Source organism: Urtica dioica, chromosome 11 (genome assembly GCF_054948205.1).
Source record: "Urtica dioica subsp. dioica isolate 48M chromosome 11, U.dioica_male_clone48M_v1_H2, whole genome shotgun sequence".
NCBI lineage: Eukaryota > Viridiplantae > Streptophyta > Magnoliopsida > Rosales > Urticaceae > Urtica > Urtica dioica.
The window spans coordinates 21,072,335-21,087,485 of NC_142766.1; the positions used below are offsets into that span (position 1 = coordinate 21,072,335).

Sequence of the window (15,151 nt, forward strand, 5' to 3'; positions counted from 1 at the left end):
AGTGAGCCCGAGAGATTTAGATGGATAGAGAAGAGAGAATGAAAAAAAAAGTGTTTGGAGGAGTAATTTTGTTCAATGACAAAAGTCCATTCTTAAAAGTATGCAAATAAAAAGTTCATTTACGATTATTTGCTACTTTGCAGGTCTATACAGAAACAAAATAACTTCAAGGTTCATCATTAAATTAGACACTAAAAAAGGACAATGTGTTAAAAGCAATTATTCAATAAAAAGTCGTATTCTATGCCTCGTGCCTAACCGAATCAAAGAGCACGGTGGAACACAACCTGTAAATTAAGAAAAATAACACAAGGATCGTCATAACACGATATTTTTTTTTTCAGTTACAATGTGATTAGCTTTACTCCTTAATGCAAGATCAAGGAAAACAATAAAAATAAAATGAAATTATCGGACTTACAACGATGAGTTTTACAACATTTTCTGGCCTCTTAGCTAGCTTGACCACGGCAGCGGCGAGATTCCCACCTACGTATTTTATGGTACACTTATACGTTTGGATTATTATTTCATTCGTTATTTCTAAAAGGCATTTAATTGTTCTTTGATCTGATCCGACCCGTCACTTATTTAGAGATTACTACACTCATGGGCAGTGTGTTATGAAAATCGGCATTGTCAAGAAAGAATGTTTAGCTTTGCGAAAAATGATAGGTATCAGCATGCTAGCTCATTAATACCACAAGCGGGCCTAACCATAGTAAGTGAGTCCCGCCTGTATTTCAAGTCATCATGGCATCAGCGTGCTCTCCATGCTTTTCGTTTCGACGGAAAACTACATCAACAAAGTGGCAAGGCAAAAAAAAAAGCTTCCTTGTTGACTCGAGTGGTATGCGAGCATTTCCCTAAATTAATATTATTTAAGAACGGGGCAGCCTGTGAACTTGTTGTAAGCTATTATTATTATTATTATTATTATTATTATTATATTTTTCATTGAACTTTTAATTTCGGAATTTTTTTAGCCTTTCTAATTTTTCCTTCAATGCAATTTTTTTAGCCTTTCTATTTTTTCGTATGGATTTAAAATGAATTATTGTGGTAGAGTTACAACTTTATTTACTATAATAATTTTTTTTAAATAATTAATAATAGTATGAAAATACACATTAAAAATCAGTTATAAAATTGAAACGTGTAATATTTCGTCCGAAAAAATTGAAGTATACGTCGAAAACATGGAATTTTGATCTTCAATGGACTATAGTTTTCTTGTTAGAATAGTGTCGGATTTTCCAATCAGTACTGAGTCAATGCATATGAATAGTGTTGGGATTATGGGCGGAGCCAGTTTATGACCATTTGAGGACATGTGTCCCCTGAGCTGTTAAAAAATTAAAACTATTATAATTTTTTGTCCCAATAATTTTTCATATATGTTCCCCCCCATTAAGAGGAGTGCCACATCAGCATCAAGTTGGGATGAATCATCATCGAGGCAATTTAGGTATGGTCTAATACAATAATGTTTATTTCAATCAAAGTGCGTCAATTTCTTCAATCGAAACTCATGTTCTCGGCTTCGTGCCTAATTGAATCAAAGAGCGCCGTGGACAAGTAACGTTCCCCTGCGCTAGCAAACACGACCTACGCCGAGAGGAACAAACAAACACACATTTTCTTTTCTTACAATCCAAGCAAGCCATAACTTAGGAAAAAAAAAAGATCAAAAGAAGAAAAACTTACGGCGATGAGTTTCCCCGCCATTTCTGTCCTCTTTGCCAGCTTAATGGCAGCCGCGGCCGTAGCACCCGAGGATATGCCAACCTGGCAGATATATATAACATTTCCTCAGAAAAGAAGTTAAAATAAACGTAGAATCAGAAAGGAAAAAGGTAAGCTGTTTATTAAGAGTGATGTCATACCAGCAAACCTTCTTTCAAGGCAAGCTGTTTCGCAGTTTCGATGGCTTCCTCGCTCGATATCTGTCAATACATTTTCGGTGAGAAATGGTACCGAATCCAAATTTTAGATTTCAGAATATTATTAGATGAGAAAAAAACTCACTTGAATGATTTCATCGATTAGGCTAACATCCAAGACATCGGGTATAAAGCCAGACCCGATTCCTTGTATCAAATGCTTCCCTATCTCACTTGTCGCGGATCACACACAATTTATAAAACTATGTAACCTTTTTAAACAATGCGATATGTAACCGTTCAATGCGGTTTATGGAAGAAGAAAAAAAGAATTCTCACCGGGTTCTCCGCCACTGAGGACTGCGCTTTCGACCGGCTCTATTCCATACAGCTGTACATAAACACATATAAGCAAAATGGAATTATAATATCTGAATCTGTCAACTTAGCTATATGAAAAAAGAAAATACGTAAAAAATTGTTCGAGTTTTGTTGGCCCACAATGCGCCAAAAATCTGCTTGTCACATTGTTTTGGGTAGATATCTACTGTTTTTTTTTTCTTTCTAATGTTTTAATATTACATAAAATATATATGGAAAAAAAAATTCATATTAGCCTCCTCTAAAAAAAAAATAATTTAATCTAGCCCCCTTGTATTGGTGTCTAGTCAGCTCCGTGACCTCCGTCGATGCTGATCTGCTCATAATTTTTTCCGTCTTGAATTTTCCATGCAAGTATGTGTTGTTACATTAATTGGCGATTTAATGTTGGCAAAATAATATAGAATCGTGGAATATTTTCTCGGATAGCTTTGGGCTTTGTTACAACTTCTGTTCACAAGTGTCGCAGTTTGTGTTTTAACAGTGGGGGGTATAATAGTCTCGGCCCATTAAGCTTTGGGCTTCGCTATTCCGACTTGAAGAAGGATTCCAGTGTGGATTGATGAGATAATGGGCTGGAGCTCTTAATCCGACTTCAAGATTTGTTTTGACCTAATTTTTTTTCTATAAATAGGTCATAACCACACCGTCTTCACTCACGCCTTTTGAGAGATTTATTTGAGTGTTTAGCTGAGGACCTGTGCTCAAGCTCTTAAGGTGTGTTGTTACCTTTACTTGGTTGCCTATATACGGGTGATTGTATTAGAAGCTAAATGTTAGGTTTTTTTTAATGGCTTTTATTGGAGAAACACGTGAAGAAGTCTCGGGAGAGATTTTCTGTGGAAATCGAGGGGATCTCGTACTTAGGTTGGATAGCTAGGGAGAGAGTCGTTGAGTGTAAATCCTTATTGTGCCACGTTATCGTAGTAAATTGCTTTCCACCGGGCAAAGGCCCTCCAGACGTAGGCACGAATTGCCGAACTGGGTTACCAACTCTGGTGTTTATTTATTATTTCCGCACTCATATCATTTATCTTTTGTTTCTCTAAATTTCAACAACTGTCGCACTTTCTGTTACAACACTTTCTGCAACAGCTGCGCAGGTTCAGTCATTTCAATATGTTTTTCCTTGTTTTTTGCATTTAATGTTTAATTTTCATCGATTTATAACAATATCAACCACATAAACGGGAAAAAAATAGTAGACCTTGATATTCGGATTTTGTTCCTTGAGGAATTTCCCGGCCCCAGTGAGAGTACCTCCGGTCCCGATCCCCGCAACAAAGGCATCGACTTTCCCTCCGCAGTCTCTCCATATCTCCGGGCCAGTAGTGTCATAATGAGCCTGCTCACAAAAAAAAAAAAAAAAAAAAAAAAAACAAAAACACTGCCATTTCACAATCTTTGTCTCTCCCCCGTGTAAATAAATGAAGACACTTGGCACCTTGGGATTGGACGGGTTCGAGAACTGTTTGAGCAAGTGACTGTCCGGGGTGCTCTCCAAGAGCTCCGCGGCCTTGTCGAGGTCCCCTTGGATGCCCTTTGAAGGGTCCGTGAGATACACGTCAGCCCCGAAAGCTCGGAGCACGATTCTCCGCTCCACACTGTAATTTGACGGCATGACCAATTTGACCTTGTAGCCTTTTGCTGCGGCGATGAACGCAAGCCCGATCCCCGTGTTGCCGCCCGTGATCTCAACCAAGACTGTCTATATGGAAAGAATAAAAAAAAAAGTCCATTAGGTATATACTCATATTTACATTTTCACATTGCTATATAGTCAATGTTTCGTAAATCTTTGTTAAATAGTCACGTTCATATATTTACACGTCTAAATTGACGTAAATATGCCACTTTTTTATTTCAATGAAAGGGCAAACTAGGATTGTCACGTCTACTTTATGGCTATTTACCTAAGATTTACGAAACGGTTGCTATATAGCAATTTCAAACATTTTAGTTGACTAATTACCTAATTTCATGAAGAAGAAAAAAAATATGAAACGTTAAAATTGCATTTTAGGCAACTAAATTACCAAGTCATTGAATTGGAAATTTTTCATTCATATTATCACTTGTAATCAAATTGGCTAATTTCTAAGGATCCATTTAGAAAATAGTCAACTTAAATGTTTTACATTACTAAATAGTCAACGTTTGATAAATTTTACATGAATAGTCACTTCCATAGATGTACAGACATAAATCTTAAGTAAATAGCCACTTTCATATATTAGGCCACGTCATCTTTTATGACTATTTACCTAAGATTTATTAAACGTGGTTATTTAGCAATATCAAACGTTTAAATTGGTTATTTTTCTAATTTTCTAAATTTCTAGTTATTAACTAAACGTTGGATAAAAGGCAATTAACTAGTTTGTTTCATGTATATGGCTTCGGTATTAGTTATGTGAGCTTTGATGAAATATATGTGTATTATTGCCATAAGTTTTTGTTGTTACGTTATGTGTTGGCTTATTATTTACTGCAAGTTGTTAAGGAAAGATGCCGGACAACATGCTTTAAGATTTGTAGAGACATTTTTCTCTCTGTGTGCAGAGTTTCCTGTTTTGTCAGATCTTATCGCTGAAGACTTTCCTTGATGATCTTCACGCGTTTATGGCTAAGAGAATCCTAGATTGACTTCCAGACTTGTATGACTGCTAAAAAAGCCGAGTGCTACCCCGTTAGCAGTTCTCGACGCTTTATCAAATACTTAGGGTTTCTAGACGTGCACGACTGGCGGACTGGGAGAGTATTTATTTTGATAAGAGCGGTGTAATTCTCCAAACACTATTCCAGAAGTCTGAGTGTTTGTGAGATTAAGTTTTGTGATTGCGTGATTGAAGTTTTCAGGTGCGTTGACATGGAAGCTGACCAAGTATCGAAGCGTGCTTGAAGAGTGAAATTGAGAGGGGTCTCAAATTCAGGGGAGTCCCTGTTTTGGTAATCACTTGTAGTAATAGTTATAGGGCATTGATTGCGGTGTTGTTCATGTAAGTCCATTGTTTGTACTATTGACAACTTGACAGTGAAATTCTTTCCACTGACTGTGAACCTCCAGACGTAGGTGACGTTGCACCGTATTGGGTAATCATATCATGTGTCTTTACTTTTACGCACTACTTTATTCATTATCCATTATCTGTGTTAAGTTGTCGGACATATTGCTACTACATCGTGTGCAACATCTTGTCTTTCACTCTAAACAGAATTTCAGTTTATTTATTTTTTAATTAGTAGTATTATTACCTTCCCGGGTGTAATTAGACCCTTCTCCTCTGCATCTTTTATCATTCCATATGCTATTCTAAAATAAAATAAAATAAAAATAAATTAAATAGAAGGAAAGCTTTAAGGCGTGATTACATATACATATATACATATTTTACTTGCCTGTCTTTGAGACTACAGCAAGGTTCCATGGTCTCCAGCTTCGCGGCGATACGTGCCACGCAATCTTCTTCTACGATTTTGTTGAGGTACACCATTGGAGTGTTGCCGATCAACTGAACCAGAGTGGTGAGTTAAAAAAAAAAAAAAAAAAAAAAAAGCAAGATTGTTAGCTAATAGTTAGAACTCCACTCGAGAAAGATTGAAAACATGGTTAACTTGGGTTCTGAGTGTGAAGTGAAGGCCGTTGAAGGAGTAGATTGTTACCTCGGTGACATCTTTCTTGATTCTGATATCGGTCTCCATGTTGAGATTGTTATTTCACTTCTCAAAGATATGCTAATCTCTCTCTCTCTCTCATCTATAGCAAATTTAGGAGTTCTAAATATCAACGAAGATGCCAGCAAAGTCATCACTTTGGGACCACTTTTTTGGATGGGATGTGAATTTCTGTTCTCAAAACCAAATCTTACTTTCCCAAAAGAATCAATTAAATAAAAATTATTAATATGTTTATTTATATGCATATATATGAATAATATTTTTTTTACAAAAAAAAAAAAATCAAAGAGAAAAAAAGATAACGTAATAAGACAAACTACTATTGGACTCCAACGGCCAACGATATTCCAATAAAATGCACAAATCATTTTTGAACAAGTTTCACTTTTAGATAGAAAAAAAAAGATGAGGCAGAGAGAAAAGTTATGTATTATGGTATAAAAATTCTCACAATTTTATAAAGGGAGATAGAATTTAAAATATCATACAGACGACTTAGAAACACTTTGTACGAGGATATTACAGTAATTTGTATATCAAACTTAAAACCACTTTTTTTAAAAACTAAGAATCCTAACTTTTTCATCTTATGTACAAAATCTAAAATCGTTTTTGAAGTTTTTTTGTAAAACTAGTTTTGCCAAACACCAGATAAATAGTTTAGTTTTTTCTAAAAATAAAAACAGGGCATTTTAATCTCAATCAAATGCGGCCAATGTTTTGTTTGTGTCTTATTTTTGTTCAATTTTAAAAGCATGTTTTGAAGCTTGGAGACAAAAAAATAAAGAAATAAAATCATCATACGAGCTAGCCAAATTGGAGTTTGCCATTTCTTTGGCGTCACACAAATAAACGTCGCAGCTGAAAAGACTATGAAAACATTTCCTAGTTATTTATTAATTATTATTATTTTTACGGCCATGCATTTACAATTAAGACACAAGATAGAAAACGTGGAGATAACTTGATAATGCGAATCAATGATTAAATAATTATTTCCCCAAATGTGAGAGTGGTTTGCTGAGAAACTGAATGTCGTAGATTATTATTCAAAAGTGACTAGAGCTCTCAGTCAAGAACCGTCGTTCAGCGGATGCAGATTCGGCGAAAGATCTTTTCAGTAAACAGGCATGTTCTCAGCTTCGAGCCTGATTGAATCGAAGAGCGCAGAGTAACGTTCTCCGAAACTCGGAAACACAACCTGCAAAAGAGGAGAGAAAGTAATACAATAACAAGTAATGGCGTTAGTGAGATTGGTTTATTACTCACTTGAATACTATTAACTTCCAACTAAGAGACGTGAAATTCATTACTGCAATGAGTTTTCTGGCGTTTTCGGGCCTCTTTGCGAGCTGAATCGCAGCTGCAGCGGCGGCCCCGGATGAAATGCCAACCTGCACAAAAATTAAAATAAAAAAACTTGGATTAGTCAGACAAGATTTGATTTGGAAAGGGCATTAGGTGGTAAATTTCGGATTGCTTTACCAGCAAGCCTACTTTTAGAGCAAGCTGTTGGTTCTTCGCTGGATACCTGAAATGTTTTTAATAAGTAGTTCAGATCATGGCTATCTATACGATCATAAACTGTTTATATATATAGTTGAACGAGATTGCTTGATTTCCAAACGCTTTGCTTGATCATGGACTCAGGTTTTTGAAAGTGATTAATTTAAACTCGAGACTAGACTAACTAGGGCTTTATTGTGATAAATTTATGGCAAAAAAAATTTAAGAATTATATACAAATTGCTTGGATAACTTCATCAAGCAGACTAATAACTTTTATTGTGGACCTTAGGGTTTTGATTTGCTTCACCTTGCGGCGGAATGTAGTTAGGGTTTGGTTTGTTCATCGCTTTCAAAAGACATTCATGGCATCCGGTAACTATTTGGTTGAGATTGTGTGACTAATAACTAATCGATGGGGTTTTATTGATTTTATTAACTTCATCTGTACACGGATACAATCACCGTTTGTTATTAATTTTAGTTTTTGAGGTATTTGTTAGCAAGTTTTATCTTCAATTTATCTACATGAAGAAGATGAAGTAGGCTTAATGATTGCATGTTAGATCACTTGAAACCATTGGTAGCGTAATTTATCTTCAGAAGATTCGTTTATAGGAGCTGTATTGCTGTCTTGAGAAGTAATTGAATCTGTGAGACGAATGAGATCATTGTAAACAAAATAACTTCAAGGTTCATCATAAAATTAGACACTGAAAAAAACCAATGTGTTAGAAGCAATTATTCAGTAAAAAGTCGTACGGATCAAAGAGAACGGTGGACAAGTAAGGCTCTCCAAAACTAGGGAACACAACCTGTAAATTAAGAAAAATAATACAAGTATCGTCATAACACAATATATTTTTTTTAAGTTACAATGTGATTAGCTTTACTCCTTAATGCAAGATCAAGGAAAACTATAAAAATAAAATGAATTATCGGACTTACAACGATGAGCTTTCTAGCATTTTCTGGCCTCTTAGCTAGCTTGATGAGATTCCCACCTACATATTTTTTGGAACACTTGTACGTTTGGATTATTATTTCATTCCTTATTTCTAAATTAAAGCATTTGATTGTTCTTTGATCTGATCCGTCCCGTCACTTATTTAGAGATTACTATACTGATGGGCAGTGTGTTATGAAAATCGGCATTGTCAAGAAAAAATGTTTAGCTTTGCGAAAAATGATAGGTATCAGCAGGGACGAAGCCAGAAATTTAGGCTAGGGGGGGCTAATTTGTAAGAAAAAATTCAGGGGGGCTGATTTGTAAATTTTGAGGATAAAAAAATGTAAAAATAAAATTAAAATGGGAAAAAATGCAAAAAAAAAAATTGAGGGGGGGCTATAGCCCCCTCTCACTTCCATGTGGCTTCGTGCCTGGGTATCAGCGTGCTAGCTCATTAATACCACAAGCGGGCTTAACCATAGTAAGTGAGTCCCACTTGTATTTCAGTCATCATGGCATCAGCGTGGTGACAGTTCGTTCTCCATGCTTTTCGTTTCGACGAAAAACTACATCAACAAAGTGGCAAGACAAAAAAAAAAACTTCCTTGTTGACTCGAGTGATACATGAGCATTTCCCTAAATTAATATTATTTTGGCACTAGGGGCGGCCTGTGAACCTATTGTAAGCTATTATTATTATATTTTTTTTTATTAAACTTTAATTTTCGGAGTTCTTTTTAACCTTTCTAATTTTTCCTTCAATGCTATTTTTTTTAGCCTTTCTAATTTTTCGTATGGATTTTAAATAAATAATTGTGGTAGAATTACAACTTTATTTACCGTGGTAGTTTTTTGTAAAATTTTTAATAATAATATGAAAATACACATTAAAAATAAATTATAAGATTGAAACGTGTAACATTTCGTCGTAAAAAATTATACTATATGTCGAAAACATGGAATTTTGATCTTCAATGGACTATAGTTTTCTTGTTTGAATAGTGCTGGATTTCCAACCTAATTGGAACAGAATGCCCATGATTATCTCAATCAGTGAGTCAATGCATAAATGCATACGAATAGTGTTGGGATTATGGGCGGAGCTAGCTTAAGACCATTGACATGTGTCCCCTGAGTTGTTCAAAATTAAAACTTTTTATCATTTTTTATCCCAAAATTATATAATTTTTCATATATGTTCCCCTAGATAATTTTTTTTCTCACACCCCTATGCAATTTAGAATATTTTTTCTTACTCAAATCCCCCATTAAGAGGAGTGCCACATCAGCATTAAGTTGGAATGAGTCATCATTGAGGCAGGCTTGAAGACTAAAGAATTCGTTTGGATCGATATGGTCTAATACAATGTGTATTTCAATCAAAGTGCGTCACTTTCTTCAATCGAAACTCATGTTCTCGGCTTCGTGCCTAATTGAATCAAAGAGCGCCGTGGACAAGTAACGTTCCCCTGCGCTAGCAAACACGACCTACGCCGAGAGGAACAAACAAACACACATTTTCTTTTCTTACAATCCAAGCAAGCCATAACTTAGGAAAAAAAAAAGATCAAAAGAAGAAAAACTTACGGCGATGAGTTTCCCCGCCATTTCTGTCCTCTTTGCCAGCTTAATGGCAGCCGCGGCCGTAGCACCCGAGGATATGCCAACCTGGCAGATATATATAACATTTCCTCAGAAAAGAAGTTAAAATAAACGTAGAATCAGAAAGGAAAAAGGTAAGCTGTTTATTAAGAGTGATGTCATACCAGCAAACCTTCTTTCAAGGCAAGCTGTTTCGCAGTTTCGATGGCTTCCTCGCTCGATATCTGTCGATACATTTTCGGTGAGAAACGGTACCGAATCCAAGGTTTAGATTTCAGAATATTATTAGATGAGAAAAAAACTCACTTGAATGATTTCATCGATTAGGCTAACATCCAAGACATCGGGTATAAAGCCAGTCCCGATTCCTTGTATCAAATGCTTCCCTATCTCACTTGTCGCGGATCACACACAATTTATAAAACTGTGTAACCTTTTTAAACAATGCGATATGTAACCGTTCAATGCGGTTTATGGAAGAAGAAAAAAAGAATTCTCACCGGGTTCTCCGCCACTGAGGACTGCACTTTCGACCGGCTCTATTCCATACAGCTGTACATAAACACACATAAGCAAAATGGAATTATAATATCTGAATCAGTCAACTTAGCTATATTAAAAAAGAAAATACGTAAAAAATTGTTCGAGTTTTGTTGTCTAGTTAGCTCCGTCGCTGCTTATCTGCTCGTGATTTTTTCCGTCTTGAATTTTCCATGCATATATGTGTTTCCTTGTTTTTTGCATTCAATGTTTAATTATCGATTTATAACAACATCAACAACATAAACTAAAAAAAAAAAAAAAAAAAAAGTAGACCTTGATATTCGGATTCTGTTCCTTGAGGAATTTCCCGGCCCCGGTGAGAGTACCTCCGGTCCCGATCCCCGCAACAAAGGCATCGACTTTCCCTCCACAGTCTCTCCATATCTCCGGGCCAGTAGTGTCATAATGAGCCTGCTCACAAAAAAAAAACACACACACACACTCTGCCATTTCACAATCCTTGTCTCTCCCGCGTATAAATAAATGAAGACACTTGGCACCTTGGGATTGGACGGGTTCGAGAACTGTTTGAGCATGTGACTATCCGGGGTGCTCTCCAAGAGCTCCGCGGCCTTGTCGAGGACCCCTTGGATGCCCTTCGAAGGGTCAGTGAGATACACCTCAGCCCCGAAAGCTCGGAGCACGATTCTCCGCTCCACACTGTAATTTGACGGCATGACCAATTTGACCTTGTAGCCTTTTGCTGCGGCGATGAACGCAAGCCCGATCCCCGTGTTGCCGCTCGTGATCTCTACCAGGACCGTCTTCATGGGAAGAAGAAAAAAAAAAGGTATAAAACGTTAAAATTGCATTTTGGGCAACTAAATTACCACATCATTGAATTGGTTAATTTTCATTCATATTATCACTTGTAATCAAATTGGGCTAATTTCTAAGGATCTATTAGGAAAATAGCCAACTTAAACGTTTGATATTGATAAATAGCCAACATTTGATAAATCTTAGGTAAATAGCCACTTCCATATATTTACACACGTAAATCTTAGGTAAATATCTGCTTCCTTATATTAGGTCACGTCATCTTTTATGGCTATTTACCTAAGATTTATTAAACGTTGGTTATTTAACAATGTCAAACGTTCAAATTGAATATTTTCCTAATTTTCTAAATTTCTAGTTATTAACTCAAAGTTGGATAAAAGGCAATTAACAAATTTGTTTCATGTATATTGTTTCAGTATTAGTTACGTGAGCTTTGATGAAATGTATGTATATTATTGCCATAAGTTTTTTTTTTTAATTATTAGTATTATTACCTTCCCTGGTGTAATTAGACCCTTCTCCTCTGCATCTTTTACCATTCCATATGCTATCCTATAATAAAATAAAATAAAAATAAATTCAATAGAATGAAAGCTTCAAGGCATGATTACATATACATATATACATATTTTACTTGCCTATCTTTGAGACTAGAGCAAGGTTCCATGGTCTCCAGCTTCGCGGCGATACGAGCCACGCAATCTTCTTCTACAATTTTGTTGAGGTATACCATTGGAGTGTTGCCGATCAACTGAACCACAATGGTGAGTTAAAAAAAAAAAAAAAAAAAAAAAAAAGATTGTTAGCTAATAGTTAGAACTCCACTCGATAAAGATTGAAAACATGGTTGACTTGGGTCTTGAGTGTGAAGGCCGTTGAAGGAGTAGATTGTTACCTCGGTGACATCTTTCTTTATTCTGACATCGGTCTCCATGTTGAGATTGTTATTTCACTTCTCCAAGATATGCTAATCTATCTCTTACTCTCTCTCAGATCTAAAGCAAATTTAGGAATTCTCAAGATCAACGAAGATGCCAGCAAAATCATCACTTGGGACCGCTTTTTGGATGGGATGTGAATTTCTGGTCTCAAAACCCTTTCTCGCTTTCCCAAAAGAATCTTTTAAAGCTTGGAGACCGAAAAAAAAAACAAAAAAATTAGTTTAGGCAACTAAACATTTGTTTGATAATTAACCCAAAAAGTTTTTGTTTTCTATTTTCTAATTTTTGTAATTGTACTGAAAAATTATTTCGCATTTGTTTTCTAAAAGCTGTTTGATACAATTTTCATTTTTGTTTTTGAGAAATTGAAAAAACTGTTTGGTACAGTTTTCATTTTTGTTTTTGAAAAAATGAAAAAAAAAATGAAAACTATTTGGCGGCGATGATGAGGCTCGGTGGTGATTGAAGAAGATGGTCGGATTTTTTTTTTATTTTTTCAAGTCTTGCGCGCGGGTGAGGAGAAGGAGGAATGAAGAGAATAATTTTTTTTTCAAAAAACACATTTTATTTGTTTTCAGTTTTCTTTACTCTTTTACAAAACAACTTCAAAAATTTTTAAAAAATTTTTCCGAAAATTTTACCAAACACAATTTTCACTTTTGTTTCCAATTTTTTTATCTCAAAAACAGTTTTTGAGATGCATACCAAACACTTGTGATTGCTATCACTACTACAAATGTTAGATTTCACAACGGATATTCCACAACCACAGCGGGACAGTTGTCCCGTTTTGGAAACATCAAGATTCCACAACGGGACTCTTGTCCCGTTGTGGAAACGTCATGATTCCACAACGGGACAGCGTTTCGTTGTGGAATTAAAAAAAAATTAAGGTTTAAACAACGGGATGGTGACCCGTTGTTGAATCTCGCTGCGGCCAAGGCATAAACTCGCCGCGGCCAAACTCTTCCACAACGGTACAGTGTACCGTTGTGGGAGAACTGTAAAACCAAACATTTCGCCGCGGCGAGCTTAATCCTTGGCCGCGGCGAATTGTTTCCACAACGGTACAATAACTCGTTGTGGAAACATTTCGCCGCGGCCACGTATATATTTGGCCGCGGCGACATGTCGCAGATTGGAACTTAAAAACTTCCCTCTCGATTTTTTTTTCAAAAATTTTAGAAATTTCATTCTCTTCTTCTCTCTCTCTTTCTCTCTCCCCGACCCAAACTCACTATCTCTCTCTCTCTCTCTCTCTCTCCAACCCACGCCCACTCGCCGCCCCTCCTTCTTCCTCCGCCGCCGCCGTCGCCGCCCTCTCTCTCTCTTTTCTCTCTTCTTCTTCTCCGCCCTTCTCTCTTCTTCCTCCGCCTATCTCTTCTTCTCACCCTTTTTTTCTTCCCCGCCCTTCTTCTTCCCCGCAACCCTCTCCTTCTTCTCTGTCCTTCTTCTTCTTCCCCGCCCTCCTTTTTCTTCTCCGCCCATTTCTTCTTCCCCATCCCCATTTTCTTCTCCGCCCCCTTCTTCTTCTCCGCCCTCCTTCTTCTTCTCCGCCTCTCCTTCTTCCAAACCCACCAAACCCACTCTTCACAAACCCATCAAACATTCCGACCCACCCCCACACAAACCCACAAACCTTGCCTCCGACCACAACCCACATCTCCGACAACTTCATTGACTCACCACGCCTCATGCTCGTCATCTTCACTCCGGGTAAGTATTTTTTTTATTTAATTTGTATTTTTATTTAATTTGTATTTTTATGTTGAAATTAGGTTAGAATTGTTTATTAGTGTCTAAATTATATAGATATTGAATATTGAATTTGATATTTATGTAGAAAATGAATGTGGAATTGAATTTTGGTTTGAGTTTATTTTGGATTTGAGTTAGAATATTTTATTACCTTGAGTTTATGCAGGTCTATACGGAAACAAAATAACTTCAAGGTTCATCATAAAATTAGACGCTGAAAAAAACCAATATGTTAGAAGCAATTATTCAGTAAAAAGTCGTACGGATCAAAGTGAACGGTGGACAAGTAACGCTCTCCAAAACTAGGGAACACAACCTGTAACTTAAGAAAAATAATACAAGGATCGTCATAACACGATATATTTTTTTTAAGTTACAATATGATTAGCTTTACTCCTTAATGCAAGATCAAGGAAAACTATAAAAATAAAATGAATAATCGGACTTACAACGATGAGCTTTCTAGCATTTTCTGGCCTCTTAGCTAGCTTGATGAGATTCCCACCTACATATTTTTTGGAACACTTGTACGTTTGGATTATTATTTCATTCCTTATTTCTAAAAAGCATAAATTGATTGTTCTTTGATATGATCCGCCCCGTCACTTATTTAGAGATTACTATACTGATGGGCAGTGTGTTATGAAAATCGGCATTGTCAAGAAAAAATGTTTAGCTTTGCGAAAAATGATAGGTATCAGCGTGCTAGCTCATTTCAGAATTCTTTTTAGCCTTTCTAATTTTTCCTTCAATGCTATTTTTTTAGCCTTTCTAATTTTTCGTATGGATTTTAAATAAATAATTGTGGTAGAATTACAACTTCATTTACCGTGGTAGTTTTTTGTAAAAATTTTAATAATAATATGAAAATACACATTAAAAATAAATTCTAAGATTGAAACATGTAACATTTCGTCGTAAAAAAATATACTATATGTCGAAAACATGGAATTTTGATCTTCAATGGACTATAGTTTTCTTGTTTGAATAGTGCTGGATTTCCGACCTAATTGGAACAGAATGCCCATGATTATCTCAATCAGTGAGTCAATGCATACGAATAGTGTTGGGATTATGGGCGGAGCTAGCTTAAGACCATTGACATGTGTCCCCTGAGTTGTTCAAAA

At 36.1% G+C, this 15,151-nt stretch overlaps 2 protein-coding genes across 4 annotated transcripts; both read right to left on the reverse strand.

Annotated features, from left to right (window-relative positions):
* Nucleotides 1–1,349: 1,349 nt before the first annotated feature.
* On the reverse strand, nucleotides 1,350–6,066 carry LOC149382280 (cysteine synthase-like). 3 transcript variants are annotated; one of them, XM_089630084.1, is made up of 10 exons: nucleotides 5,928–6,066; nucleotides 5,664–5,776; nucleotides 5,520–5,572; nucleotides 3,709–3,968; nucleotides 3,472–3,609; nucleotides 2,223–2,274; nucleotides 2,029–2,108; nucleotides 1,887–1,946; nucleotides 1,708–1,788; nucleotides 1,350–1,608 (listed from the first exon to the last, which is right to left on the reverse strand). In XM_089630084.1, exons 1-10 carry the CDS (start codon nucleotides 5,964–5,966, stop codon nucleotides 1,519–1,521), a joined length of 966 nt encoding a protein of 321 aa, XP_089486210.1. In that variant the 5' UTR covers nucleotides 5,967–6,066; the 3' UTR covers nucleotides 1,350–1,518. The 3 variants fall into 3 exon arrangements, with proteins under 3 accessions (XP_089486210.1, XP_089486209.1, XP_089486211.1); XM_089630083.1 differs by having other exon boundaries at nucleotides 3,709–3,972; nucleotides 5,520–5,577; XM_089630085.1 differs by lacking the exon at nucleotides 5,928–6,066 and having other exon boundaries at nucleotides 3,709–3,972; nucleotides 5,664–5,778.
* Nucleotides 6,067–9,709: 3,643 nt separating this feature from the next.
* Nucleotides 9,710–12,441, reverse strand: LOC149382281 (cysteine synthase-like). The gene is made up of 10 exons (XM_089630081.1): nucleotides 12,221–12,441; nucleotides 11,964–12,076; nucleotides 11,820–11,877; nucleotides 11,043–11,306; nucleotides 10,816–10,953; nucleotides 10,500–10,551; nucleotides 10,306–10,385; nucleotides 10,164–10,223; nucleotides 9,985–10,065; nucleotides 9,710–9,885 (listed from the first exon to the last, which is right to left on the reverse strand). The coding sequence occupies exons 1-10, from the start codon at nucleotides 12,257–12,259 to the stop codon at nucleotides 9,796–9,798; spliced, it is 975 nt and encodes a 324-aa protein (XP_089486207.1). The 5' UTR covers nucleotides 12,260–12,441; the 3' UTR covers nucleotides 9,710–9,795.
* Nucleotides 12,442–15,151: the final 2,710 nt, after the last annotated feature.